Source organism: Nasonia vitripennis, chromosome 1 (assembly GCF_009193385.2).
Source record: "Nasonia vitripennis strain AsymCx chromosome 1, Nvit_psr_1.1, whole genome shotgun sequence".
Lineage (NCBI taxonomy): Eukaryota > Metazoa > Arthropoda > Insecta > Hymenoptera > Pteromalidae > Nasonia > Nasonia vitripennis.
In genome coordinates, this window is record NC_045757.1 from 6,168,453 (window position 1) to 6,183,059 (window position 14,607).

The window sequence follows — 14,607 nt, forward strand, 5'->3', positions numbered from 1 at the left end:
TTTTGATACATCGTGTTTAACGAGCCGATTCGCGAAATCTTCTCGCAGTTAATTGCACGCCCCGCCGGCTGAATAAGATCAAACGAAAGCGATGGTTCTTTTGTGCTCGCCCCGATAATATTTCCAGAAGCACGAGGGGGGCGTATCGCTGTTTTTCTGGCTAAAATAACCGAGGGGTAATAAAGGGCCGCGGCATATCGGACACGGGGATCGGCCGCGCATCGATACGTAGTAAGGATGAATGACGGGCGATAAGCTTCTGCCGGAATGTAATTAATACCGGCTGATTGATAGATACGCAATCGCGCGTTTGTATATCCGCTCGATTTTCGCGCGCAATGAAAGGCTTTTTTTCGATACACACGACTTTTCAAAAGTCGACGCTCTCTGCTGCGTCAGTGAATAATAAGCGGTGCGGCTTATAATTTTCAACCGTGCGCGCGCGTTCGTTATCGCTGCTCGTTCGATTAACAAAAGTCCGCGTGATTTTTCATCGCGAACGAGAGAGAGAGAGAGAGAGAGAGAGAGAGAGAGAGAGAGAGAGAGAGAGAGAGAGAGAGAGAGAGAGAGAGAGAGCGAAAGAGCGAAAAAACAGAACACACGGGGCAATGAACATTTTTTCCCATTTTTTCGGGGACTGCGTAAAACGGCCATTAAAAGCGAGCGCACGTATACTCGCTCATGGTCGAAAACTAATGATAATTAGGAAGCGCGACCTCATCTCACAGCCCCTTAATACGTAAACCCCTTAAACTGAGAAAGAGTCCATTACTTCTTTCGATTATCCCGTCGGCGCGACTAGCGCAGGTACAGGTGCACACAGTCGACCGCACACATACTTACCCCAGTACGCGACACAATCAATATTGCAGCGCATTATACGATTCGCGGTGTCGGGTGTATATAGGTGTATATAGGGGTCCGCCTCCCTATGAGAAGGTTGTGCGGCGCTCGCGCGGTGTACAGGTAGGCGGTCACGCGCGACGGGGTCAATTAATTTTCATAATCACGAAATGGGCCGCCATTAAGCGCGAGTTAGCCCCCCGCAGCAGGCGCGCACACTCCCCCCCCCCCTCTATATACGAATTCGGCCTGGGTAATTTCGATGGATGGGGGAAATTACAGTGAGCTACTACGGTTAATCGAATGACTACGCGCGTGATAACGGTCGTCCCCTTAACTGCAAGCGTGTGTGTGTGTGTGTGTGTGTGTGTGTGTGCGAGCTGTCTCCCGAGCATTTCTGTGCGCAGCTGAATAAAACGTGTGCGTTGCAGGAGGGCATGGGCTCGTTAAAGGTCATCCCGGGCGGTATCGAGCTGAGGGGCCAGGCTGCCATACTCGACGCCCTCATAGCCTCGAGCGTCAAGTCGCGACGAGGCAGCAACCTGATGCTCGAGTCCTGGGCCAACTTTACAGCATCGGCCAGGGGCGACAACGGACAGGTCCTCGCCAGATTCACCTTGAGTAAGACCATTTTTTATTACATTACGTTTCGCTATTTTTACGTTGAAATATTTAATTCTCCTTGACAAGGTTTTTCTTTTGATAATTCGGCGCTTCGTTGGTGTTCGAGTTATCATTGAATCCATATCCGGAATAAAACCCAAAAATCCTCTTCGAATAGCCATCAGGGAAAATGTAGGTTACAGACCGTAACGAGTTTAATTAATTTCATCGGTCGCCGAGTTTCGAAAATTAAACAATCGCCGTTTTTTTAAGCGAAAATTCAAGGATTGTCGAACGGCTCGTCAAAATGTAATCGCACGTAGCTCTGCCAGGTGTGATCTAGATTTTATAATTTATCGACTATCTGGGGCGTGAATTCGGACCGGTATTTCGTCCGCCGACGATTTTCAAAGCGAAATAAGTTTTATTTATTTACACAAATACCTTTTTTTCGAGTCACGTTCTCGGGCTTGTTTCAGCGGAGGACAAGGCAGAGTGCGTGTCGAGGTCCTTCCGGATAACAGAGCCAAACGGTGAGCTGCTCTTCTCGGCCGACAGGGAACGTGTCGTCGTCGGAGCAAAGACACTGAAGGTGACCGGAATCGGCGGAGCTGTGTTCGACGGCAGCGTCCAGACACCGCTCGTTAGCTCCGAGGCTGGTCGAGATCTCAGGTAATTCTTTTATCAATACCCTCTGAGTCGCTTCGCTCATTGCTACAAAATACGTACCGTTAAACAAGATATTCAAATACTCGAGTTCACATTTGAAAAAAAAGGTATCGCTGCAATTTTTCTAAAAGCATTCGAATAAAATGAAAAATCCATTCGCTGTGTAAATAAATTCCATGTCGTTTATTTGACAAAATACCGCTCGCGTAAAGCCAAAGTTCCTTCGTCAAATATTGTATTTCACTCCGTTCACATGAAACATTGGCTAAAAATAAAAAAAAACTCACTGCAACACCAAAAATTTGCAATATTAATTACCCGACTCTCTCTCTCTTCCTCTATATTCCAGGCTGGAGTCAGCGACGCGTTCCCTGCAAGTCCGAGCCCCACAGCGGATAGACATCGAGTCGTCAGCGGGCGGCATAAGCGCGAGCTGTCTGTCCCAGCTGAAGCTGAGCAGCCAACAAGGTTCGGTGATCCTGGACTCCCGGAGCGTCGTTCTCAAGGGTCTGAGGTCGAGCAGCCCACCGCCTACGAGACGGCAATCGTCGAGCAGTAGGTCCGAAGGTGTCGCCGTCTACCAACTCTGTGCCTGCGCCGACGGCAAACTCTTCCTCGCGCCGCCCGAGGGCATCTGCCAAGCCGACAAGAGCGTCTGCTAATGAGAGGGGAATCACGAATTATTTTGTTGCGGCGCGCGTCTGGCCGTAGCCGGAGCGTTACTACTGCGCGTAGCCGCTTCAGCCGACGTCCCTTATTCCTTCTATTATACGGACGAGCTCGAATTATCGTCTCGAATTGCCAATTACGCGTAATGACGAGAGATCTCTCTGCATAGGGTGTTGTTCTGCATTGAATGAGCGATCGCGTTGTGGTTCTTATGTTATGCATATTATATTATGTATGAGGATCACCACACACACACACGCGCGCGCGCGCGCACACGCGCACACACACACACACGTAGATTTTGCGAAGCTATATTTGTTCCTATCGGTGAAGGATGAATTTGTGATAAGAGACTTACGATATAGTTTTAATAAGGTTGGGTTGTAAAAGACTGCACCTCGTACCCATGTAACAAGTAGCCTACGGAGCTCTGCTACTATAATAAGTATACGTGTAAAACTACTAGGCGAGGATATTTTTGAGAATTTCGGTCAAAAGAAGAAAAAATAGGGAAAAGTGTATGCGCGGCTTTTAGATTAATTGTTAAATGGTTAGCCGTAGGTGCAGCTGCTTCGATAATATGCAGTTACTATACGTATACATATAAAGCTCTTGGTTTCTCATTTGAATCGTTGTAATTTTGCATATAGCCGTGAGAACGAACACCTTTTTTAACTTTGCGATGATTATATATATATATATATATATATATATATATATATATATATAAAGATATTATATGAATTACATAGAGTTTTGTAACGTTGTGAATATAAACATAGGCGTTTCATTGCGATTCATTTGTATTAACCAGAGTTGAACATTATTTTAATTAGTGTTTGCATGTATATTTCTATAAATATCGAAGTTTATTTCAAAATACGCTGAAAAGAATTGTTACTATATAGCTATACCGTAGCTGCGATGATATATATGAAAATTGAATATTTTTGCCATTTATGAGCTCGGTTTGTAAATAATGTACGTTTGAGAGAAAAAACTATTCAATAAAACCCTTTGAAATCGAAGGCTTCATCCACTCATTGATTTACCAACGAACTGAAAATGTCTGTAAATATAAACACCGTCGATAAATTCGTTATTCAAATATATAAATATGACATTGTATACTCTATACTTAAATTTAACGAACAAACGGCCAGAACGACCCGTCTGAACCATCATCTCACGTGACACGTGTCTCAAAGCAAGTAATAACTCGAGTTTTTTAAATTTTTACAGCGTTTTCGTACAGTCTAAACTTACGAAGCCGCATAATGTACACAAATAGAGAGATGAAAACGCAAACCGTTGTAACAATTGTCAAGCGTCAGCTGCGATTCGCGGACTTGCGCAAATCGTGTCGGATATCGCATCGGACATATCGGCGGATCATCTCCGAACGGAAAAAATAAATGAAAAAATAAACCGAAATAAAAACAACAACAAAATCACATCCAGCAAAGCTCGACGAACCTTGAAAGCCTCTCGGCTGACTTGGCGCGAAAACTGATATTATTGAGTCTCTAAAAAAACGCCAGTGCGCAAGTGTATACATATCTATAGTTATCTCCACGAATGAAGCGAAAATAATGTGACCCGGAAAACAAGAAGAAAAAAAACCAAGATTAATAACGAGCATCGAGCCGTCGAGGCGACGAAAGTGTCCGCGCATCGATTCCGAGGTGTATTTTCCGACGAAACGAAGTATACATAATATACATACAAAGGCGACATACGAACGAAGCAAATGAGCGAAGGATACAGATGTCCGCGTCGTCGTATTGTGTACGTAGCAGTGTCGGCAGCACACTACCCGCGATGTATCATATCTTGTATATCAATAAAATTAGCAATTATCGTTGAAACATCGCATCTTGCTTATTATAACTCTCGACCTTGTCTCTACTTCCTTCACCTCAAACTCGCATATAATTACTTCGAAAACTCGCTGCATCCCTTTGTTATTTGCGCCCTAACAAGGTCGTTCCACAAGAAAAAAACAGCAGCCTACATTCTTTCAGCGTCATTTCCCACACAAAAGTATGTACATACATACAGCGTGTGTATGGAGTCGAGGCTCGAAATAATTGAAAATTCGAGGCAGCACACCTAAGAGTCCATTCAGCGGGAGGCTAGAGAGATACAAAGAAGAGCGAGGAAGCCCTAAACGAGGGCAAATTGTTACGAGCCTGCAGCTACATAACGCCGCAGGCGGCTGCCGTTACGACCTTGCGCTTGCGGAGAATAGCCAGCGGCTGCCAAAATTGAGGCTGCGAATTCGCAAATTTTTCCCGCAGCCAGCTTCCAAGAGTCTTCGTGGAAAATTAGCACCACAGAGCGAGCGAGCGAGCGAAACCAATCTCCTTGACAGATGTAATTTTACCGCGGCGAATTCGAGATTAAAGTTGCAGGTAACAGAGCGAGCCAATCTTCGGCGTACGCGCTCGCGAATTAGCGGCTGAGTGGAAAAAATGTAGTGAGAGAGAGAGAGAGAGAGAGAGAGAGAGAGAGAGAGAGAGAAATACTAGAAGAGCGAGCGAGCTACCGTCATTTGTACTCCACCGCCGCGCGCAAGAGAGAGATGGCTGATGGACTCGGGGTCTCGTTTTAGAGCCTCGTTACCTCCTTCCAGCTACTGCAGCGTTTGATTAAAAATCGCGGCTATTTTTTTAACCGTTAATTTCACCGCGGAAATTGCATACACAGAGACGTGCGCTATATAAACCGGGTATAAAGCGTCGATCAGCGGAAACTAGCCGGCGATTCTAACGACTTTTTCCTATATACTCTATCGCGGCCCACAGCTTGTTCGCGTGTGTCGGACAACAACAGGCAGTTGTTGCAGTGGCAATCAAACCCGATTAATTGCGCTGCTCCCGCGACGCCTATCGACCTTCCTCTCTCTCTCTCTCTCTCTCTCTCTCTCTCTCTCTCTCTCTCTCTCTCTCTCTCTCTCGCAGCCGACCGTGACATTGTCCTCGATTAAACGCCAAAGCTCTACTGTGCTTTTTTTTCTCTCTACGGATATACCTCCCCAGCATAGCAGCAGTAAAATTATTTTTGCTCTCGCACAACGCGCCGCTTTCGTTTTAATCGAAAGCGAAGCTCTTTTCCCGCGCTTCTCTACGATCGTCGTAAAAAAACCGTCCCGAAAACAATTTTCCAAAGTGTCGTGTATAGAATTTCCTCCTCTCTCGAAAAAAAACAATGCCTATACGATACAATGAAATCCATACGAGCGATGCGGTCGTCGAAACTTCAAACGCTCGTCGATCCCGATGAAAAAAAAGGAACACACAGGCCCTCGCATTTTTGTCTAAATCCGCATCGACTGCTACACACACACGGATAGATACAGCGTCGTCGTCTTCACGCGCAGTTAAAAAATCACTCTTTCCTTTCTCTCCCGGTAGCAGAGGCGGTGTATAGCGGGAAAAATGAAAAGAGCCTTCCACCGAAATAACGAGTCCCTGACAAATGCATAGCAACGCGGCGGGGGTATGCGCTGTACCGTTTCTCGGGCCGCGGGAATTACATCGCCGAATTATAATTCCAGGCTAGCTCTCTCTCCCTCTCCGGCAACGACGTCGTTTCTTTGCTAAGTACGAGGGTATACGTACATACCTCCCCTTCCTCTTCTTTTTCGTTCGTCCGTTCAGCCGCGTAATGTACATACACACGAGCTTTTTCCGTTTTCTTCTCTTCTCTTTTTTTCGCCGACCGCGGTCTACTCTCGCGAATGAGCTAAAGCGTTCGGATATGACAGCCCCGCACACAATCGCTCTGAAGAGCTACTTGGAAATTATCGCGGTTTGGATGCCCTGATATTGCGGGGGCGTAGAAAAGAAGAGAGAATTTTCAATATTACGAGTAGCCGCGCGCGCGGAGCACGGTGTAATCATCTTTCTCGTTTAAACCCACACATACACAGAGAGAGAGAGAGGGAAGGGAGGCTCCGCGCACGGCAATTTCAATAAAGAAGCTGGATGGCGACGCGCGTATAGTTTCATTCTCCGAGCGCAATCATCGCGCTGTGTGTATTCTTAGGTGCGCAACCGAGGGAAAGTTCAGAGAGACTCGCGGAGGAAGCTGATTGCTGCGTACAGCTGCGGAGGCGTCGTGATCAAGATGCAGCGCGTTGAGAAAACTGTTGACGCGGTTAACTTTTCTAAAAGTTTTCTAAAAATCCACACCTGCTATTCCGATCGATCCTGATTAAACTTCATATACGCAGCTTCGTGAGAAAAAAGCCTCGAATCGCATCGATGCATCCCTCAACTCGACTGACAAAACTCTCGCCCTCCTGTCGGGACGAAGACGATTAACTAAATTAATTAGCGCAAGAGAGAGAGAGAGAGAGAGAGAGAGAGAGAGAGAGAGAGAGAGAGAGAGAGGAGAGAGAGCGAGAGACAAGCGTAGATAGAAGTTCTCTGATAAAGTGCACGAAGTTTCCTTCGTTATCAATCACTCGAGTCGAGCAGCTCTGCGAATGTATACGTGCACACGTATATATAGGTATGGGAGAAAAGGGCTGCTCGGGGCCAGCTCTCTCTACAATTAAGAGCGGACACGCTTCGCCCGCGCGCGATTTAATAAGGGCTTGCTCGCGCGGTTTTACTTTTATCTGCGCGGCGTCGTCGCTCGCGCTGTTTACGTGCTGAGCCGCGGCGACAGGGCCGAGAGTTTAATTTTACCCGAGGCATGAGTAATCGCGGAAGTGACCCGTAACGGCGAGAGGGAAGTGCGCGCGTTTGCGTTTTTTTTCCCCACTCTTTCTCCCTCTCTTCTACACGGGGTTTGAATTATTTCAAAAGCTCTCTCGGTACTTTTTCGAATTGCGCGCGGCGGCAGAAGATCCTGAAGGGACGTTCCCAGCCACCGCGGTGTATTCGAAAAGTTTGGAATCCGGTAACAGCTGGATTTTAATTCGGAGGGGAGGGCGTTTATGCGAGACTACCCACGCATTATCCAAACTCCGAGCGGCAAAAACACTCGCGGGAACTTACTTCGCGCGGGACAATATCGCATAGAAATCGACTGCTGCGTGAGTACTCGCGCAGAGAATAGCCTCCGTTTAGCGCTCGAAACTTCTGCGGTTCGTTTCTTCGAACCATAACAGTGTACTCGTTCGCCTTACAATCATCGCTAAGGATGTATAGTATAATTTTCCGCGAAACACTATATACATATTCTCGCATAAGTATCACAATACACACACGCGATGACAGATTCGCGCAAGTGTGCTATACGACGTAATTTTATTCCCGTCGCGGCGTCAGTTACACGCACAAAGCTCGCCCCGGCATAAAGTTGCGCAACTCGCTTATGAGCTTTCCCTTTTGTCGCGCGAGCGCGAATTAAAAGCCAATCTGAAATTTCAAAGTGCCCAGCTTTTTTGCGCCGCGTTACTTCGATCCCCCGCTTAAGTTTCCTGGACTCGCGCATAATCAGCCGCGGTTAATCGAGTTTAACGAGGACAAAAAAAAATGAGGAAAGAACGAAAGAGCCGCGCATAGTTTTCGTATAAAGAAGCGCCGATAGCCGGCCGAATGTGTACAAGGCTTTTAAGCTCCGCGGGCGGCCTCAGCTAATAAATTAGATTCCCTCGTCTCCATCGCAGCGTTAAATTCGCTGCGCGAGCGCGCGCGAACAAAAAAAAAGAGGGAGAGGGAAGGCCGAAACGAGGTAAAAACCGCCGCAGCTGCCAATTTGTCGGCGGGCAGATTTACAAGCGGCCGGTTAATCGACGCGCGGCTAATCGCGACCGATCAATCACCGTTGCCGAATCGCGGAACCGAGACGTCTATACTGCGGACTGTCGATTAAAAACCTCGCGCTACAAATCAAAGCTTTTTTTTAACATTCTATCTGCTATGCATGCTATTTTTGATGCGTATGAATATAGAGACGTAAAAACGAGTATGCGCACGAAGCTCTCGTAATCGATAAACTCAATTAGAGCCTTTCTGCGAGCGCATAAATTCGAAGAGAGAGAGAGAGAGAGAGAGAGAGAGAGAGAGAGAGAGAGAGAGAGAGAGAGAGAGAGAGAGAGAGCTGTAAGCCGCGGGGATCTCGCTGGAGAATTCGCGTAAATCTGCCGGCGCGGAAACGCACGTGACGTGGATTCGAGCGAGCGACTTAGCGCCGCGCTCTCTCGTCCGTCTACGAGACGCTTCCTTGTGTACTGCAGTCTAATCGTCCCTCCTTTTCTCAACGTACACCGCTATATACATATCGCCACGTAAACGCTGAAGAATTTCCACCGCTTGATAATTGCGCAAACAGTAGCTGTGCAAGTGCCACGAGGGTAAATATTCAAAAGCAGTCGTCGAGCGGACACATATACCTAGAGTCCCTTTCGACGATTTGAATAGTTATGATATGCGGCCTCGGCGCCGGCAAACAGTCGGGAGAGCCATTATACGAATGCGACGAGGTGTCCTGCGCAGGGAAGATCGGAAAGAAAGCTTGTTTGCCTCTCGCTTCGCGGCATAAATCAGAGCTCTTTCGGTTAAAAGCGATTCCCATGATCCTTCTTTGTTATTATTCGGCGAATGCGAGGCTTGTTGAACCTGTTGAGTGGGAGCTTGCGCGAAGCAATGCACAAGTCCGACTGTGCGCGATATGGCGGAGGAGGAAGTTCTTCTGGAGTGTAGGCTGACCTAGTTGGTCGACGCCTTGTGTTCCTCGAGACGAGCTTGTACACTGCGCGGCGAGAGTTGGCGAAGTGCTTCTTCAGCTTATATCCTTCTCCACGATGATTCTCTCTTCTCTCGGGTTAGCCCTACTGCGAAGAGACGCTTTCGCTTCACGTCGAAACGGAGTAAATTACGAAAATCGCGCTAATCTTCCCAAGTGTGTCCTCACCCCGTGTAAAGATATTAATTTTTCAGGAAAGTCGAGCCGCGTATAATTAATCAAACGCGTAATTACAGCAAGCTATAGCACGTCGCACAAAAGAAATAATCCTCTTTCGCGGATGGATTATTTCTTCAAGAAATTACACACAGACACGTAAAGGAGAAGAGCGAAATGGTTCAATTTGCCTAGGCCAACGGTTAAAATATTCAGCCGTCCGCTAATGGAATCGATTACCAGCACTGCGGGCCATTGTACACAAGCGCCGCGCGGAAGAATAGAAAATCTCAATATTTACCTTGGGACACGCGCTCGCGGATTCATTAAACCCCATACAAGTCCGCATTGGGAAAAAGGGGAAAAAGCCATCGGGAGAAGAAAATCAATGGTGCGCAATGCGCGCGACTATTATTCTTGACCGGAGTCCGCCGATAGCGTATATCTCTACGGCTATACATAGCCCGAGCGCGATGCATCAAATATATAAACATTCAATCTCGACACGGATTGATCTGAAAAAACAATGGGACAGACGTCGGCTGCATTAAATCGTTCTCTCTCGATTCTCTCCACCCATCTATGTTTACTCGCGGCGGTGGTTTTTCCGAGCGGATGTGCTGCTGCACACTTTTACCCGCCGCGCTGGATCGAGAGCGGTCGTGATGAATCCCATTACACACTATAGTATGGAGAGTAGAGCCGGAAATACACGTTTTACATCGGTGTAAACACCGAGAGCTGAGAGAGTAGTAGACCCTCTTATTGCTGCTCAAAGAGTCTTCACCGTCGCGGATGTGACGGGCGTAATTGAGCAGCGCGTATGAAAAAGGGAGAAGACGTAAGAGGGTAAAAGGGTCTTAACTCTCTCTCTCTCTCTCTCTCTCTCTCTCTCGCGGAGGCTAAGTCAGCCGGCGATTAAAGCTCGTGTCAATTATTAATAGTCCGCGAGGGCGCACAAGGCGGGTCAGTCAAGCTTTCTCTCTCTTTCTCGACAAATCCCCTCCGGAAAAAAGGGCACAGAAAGGCGTATTATATACACGAGAAGAGAGAGAGAGAGAGAGAGAGAGAGAGAGAGAGAGAAAGAGAGAGAGAGACATAGTTTCTCGTCGATCGCGTCTTTCGCTCCGGTGCGTCAGGTCGTCATTAACGTAAGCTCCTTAACAACCCTTCCGCTGGCGCTGCAGCTGCACACTCCCCCTCTCTCAAGTCTTAATATACACGAAAACGGTTGCGCGATCCTCTTTTTACCATTACCGCAGCGATGGCCATGTACGAAACGCATATCTCCCTCGCGTTATTGAAAAATACATCCCGGAGATTCGAGCGCACCGCTAACCTGAATTTCGAACTTTAGAGCCGAGAGCAGAGAAGCGTCTTGGCCGTAGCGAGAAAAAGAAGGCCGTCATCCAGCCCGCGGTGAAATTCCCGCTTTTTTGCAGCTGCTACCGCCGCCGCCGCCGTCGCCGCCGTCGTTGCGCGGCGTCGTATCCGTTTATTTCCGTTTGCGCCCCAGCCCCCGAGAAAAATGAAGCCGCGACTAAAGAGACTACGGCGCCGCCGCTCGCGCTATGGTCATTGTGAAAGTTTAATGATATCGCGAGAGAGCTTGAGAGCCCCTTTGCTTTCTTTGCGAATATAATGGCAAAAATAATGCACCCCGAGCCGGCTTTGTCTGTCTGATGCGCGTATATAGGAATAAGACACCGCATGCCGCAATGCTATATATAGCTTATGTATAGTGCATCGGGACGGAATTTTCTATTTTTATACTTACCGCGCCGAATCCGCGAGAGATATCCCGAGAGAAACTGCGATGGGAGACTCGAGAGCATAAATTTCGACTGTAGGGGGGCCCGCGAGCAGCCCCCTAAGAAAAATGTTTATCGGCCGTTATGAAATTCCCGAACGAGGTAATTCGGGAGAGAGAGAGAGAGAGAGAGAGAGGCGGCCCAATAAAACTCTACCGACAGCGCGAGCGACATCGATTATATACCTCTGTGCTGCGGAGAGAGAGAGAGAGAGAGAGAGAGAGAGAGAGAGAGAGAGAGAGAGAGAGAGAGAGAGAGAGAGAGAGAGGAGAGGCGGCCGAAGATTGCGCGCCGTAATTCTTCTTTCGGAATGCGCCGCGATGATAAGTCAGCGCCCCGTGGGAGTCGCCGTAGACGACGACGACGGCGACGACGACGCCGAGCGGCTCTTAACGGATAAGAAAATTTAATAACCAAACTGGGATCGCCCTAGAGCACGCGAAGAGCAGCAGACGCTTTTATGTCGAGCCGTGCGCGGGAGCGGCTTTATATAGGTACAGCCACTCAGCGGCCCCCTTTTTCCCGAGTTTGGGAAGTCGATTGTAAATTTGAATTTCCCGCGCCTGAAAAAAAAGGTTCTGGTGTATAAGTGAATTTCTCGGTGTATTCCGCCGCGCGCGCGAGAGTAAAAAGGGGGGCATAGTTTCACGGGAGGAGTCGTACATAACCTCAACTCCGTGTAAGTCAAGAGGTAGGATATATGTAAGGGGGTTGCGGAATGACGTAATTCCTCCGTTTTATTGGGGGCGCGCGGTTGGTTCCCCTCTCTCGCGAATTTATGGCCAATTTTTCTTATTAATTTTCATAAGTTCGACATGCTCCGCACAAAGAGACGCGCAGCTCTTTATACGAGAATACTTCGTGAGGAGCTGCGTATATACCCCCCTATTTCGACTGTCGCTTACCGACATAGTTTTGCGTAAACTTGGAAAAGCTTTTCCATATTGGATGTAAAAACTCTGGGGAGAGGAGCAAGATTTTATTCGAGAGGGATAGTTGAAATTTTTGCGAGAACGAAATGAAGTCGCGTATACGTCTCGCTCGCGACGCGATATAATTCCGACGTAATTAATTTCGCGTAGCTCGCGCGCGCTTCTCGGTCGATAAAGTCGCTCGCGTAATACACATCTCCCCAGAACTTTTTCTCGAGAGCGCTGCAGTATACGTTCGACTTATATATACCTACACGCGGGCGTTCGGAGAATGTGCAGACGACGACTACTCCTAAATTAAAAACTTGTCGGGAACTCGCAAGCTCTCGCGAGCTCTATTAAAAAAGAGATACGTTATAAGGGTATGCGCGTAAGTGTGTGTGTGGGTGTCTGTGTGCAGGCGTCGATAAAGTCTTTCAATTTATAATTTGCCAATAGTTGCACGCCGAGTCTCGATCATCTTCGCGAGAGATCGTTTTTTCGTCTCGAGGTGCATACATATAGCTTGGGCCGGAAGGAAAGCAGGTGGCGATTTTTATAGAGCGAGTGTGTATAGCTTATACGCTACTCCACTTCAGAGAAACAGAGAAGTTCAATTTTTCAGATTTCACGGCAAAAGAGACCTCCCAAGCTAAGCTGCACATGTTGCTCTTTTCACACAAGCGTCGCGAGTCCAGTGTGTATTGAGCTGTCAGTGAAATCTGCTTCTCTTCATCGATCATTCGGTGCTATACATCTATACAGGTCAGCGTTGTAGCTCGAAGGCTCCTTTGAGACTCTTCCGCGGAGTACTCGCAGCGACTGGTGATGGTCCATTTTGAAAAAGACGAAAAATATCGTGGGAAGGAAGAGGCAAATATTTGCACTCGTATATACAGCGAAAATTAAAAGTCGCGCGGGCTTTTCTGCATAAAGCGCTTTGAAGCTCCATGTGCAGCGCCGCGCGCGAGTTTAATGCGCTTTCAAGAGCGTGTTACTCGCAGGTGCGCTTAAGCGTATAAAAGAAGTCGTGAAAAAGCTGCGCCAGTATAGTAGCTTGTACGAATCTGCAGTCTCTCTCTTTAATTGCGTTTTAATTCAAACAGCTGTTTGCATTATGTAAAAATATTACCCACTCCGCCGAGTAGAAGACGACGATCGCGAAGAAGAAGAAGAAGAAGAAGAAGAAGAAGAGAAGAAGACATAAAGTTGGAACAACTGCGAGAAACTTTGAGGAGACGAGCTGAAGAGGAAGCGTTAGGGAAGAAAAATACCTCGATTTTGAGGGAAAGAGAGAAAGAGCGACCGGTAAATTGATGAAGAGAAGGGGGAGGGACACAGGCTCACAGGATCGTTTAACGAATTAACAATTATAATCCGGCATTTGAATTTCCCGCCTTATTAACATAAGCGGCGCCGGCGCCGCCGCGATATCTGAAAACTTGAGGGAACGACGACGAGCGAAGCGCGAGCGATTTAATAGCGGGGAAAGATGGATCGCGCATTAAAACTGCGAAAAATTTTCATCTCCCGCGCTAGTGCCGCGCGAGGGTGTATCGAAAATGATACGAAGAGAGAGAGAGAGAGAGAGAGAGAGAGAGAGAGAGAGAGAGAGTGTTGGAATTCATGATCGCAAGGGTTTTGAATAAAATATGATGTGCGGCGGCAGCATTGATCTCTCGCGGCTGAAAATTGTGCGCCGATTGAGCGCTAAGTGATTGGGAGTCGAGGGGAAAAAATTGGTAAAAATTTTAGGTGTGATTATACTGAAATTTCACGAGTGTGTATATTATACAGATGTGTCTGGTGTGTAGGTATATGATTGCTTGGGCGAATATTCGATGAAAGTGCTATAACGAATATATTATTGCCTCGATATGATCAGATAGCGCGACGAAGTAATTTAATTGTAGCGTCATTAATTATTGTCGTCGCGCGATTTTAATTAAATCCAAATTAACTGCGCCTATTGGCATTGGTATTTCAAAGGTAAATTGCGATCGGTTGCGTATTAACGCGCGTGATAATCAACTTTTGGAGCGGGTTGATAGACTTTTTTCGAGGATAATCTCTTTTTTACAAAATTTTGTAAATCTTCGTAGACACTTGTTTATTTGTTTTATTTAACGAAGAGTTTTGGTTTAAAAGTTGAGTATATTCGTTCGCGCAACTCCATCTCCATAACGGTGTGAGAAACGAGAAGGGTGATGATAATACACGGATAACTAAAAGAGTTACCTGCG

General features: G+C 47.2%; 1 protein-coding gene across 1 annotated transcript in view; it reads left to right on the forward strand.

The window, feature by feature from the left end:
* Window positions 1–3,276, forward strand: part of LOC100121207 (zeta-sarcoglycan) — a 94,641-nt gene extending 91,365 nt beyond the window's left edge. Inside the window, exons 6-8 of the mRNA XM_031922337.1 lie at window positions 1,275–1,464; window positions 1,926–2,118; window positions 2,465–3,276. Coding sequence (XP_031778197.1) covers window positions 1,275–1,464; window positions 1,926–2,118; window positions 2,465–2,777 — 696 coding nt within the window. The 3' untranslated portion in view covers window positions 2,778–3,276. The remainder of the gene's footprint in view (window positions 1–1,274; window positions 1,465–1,925; window positions 2,119–2,464) is intronic.
* Window positions 3,277–14,607: the final 11,331 nt, after the last annotated feature.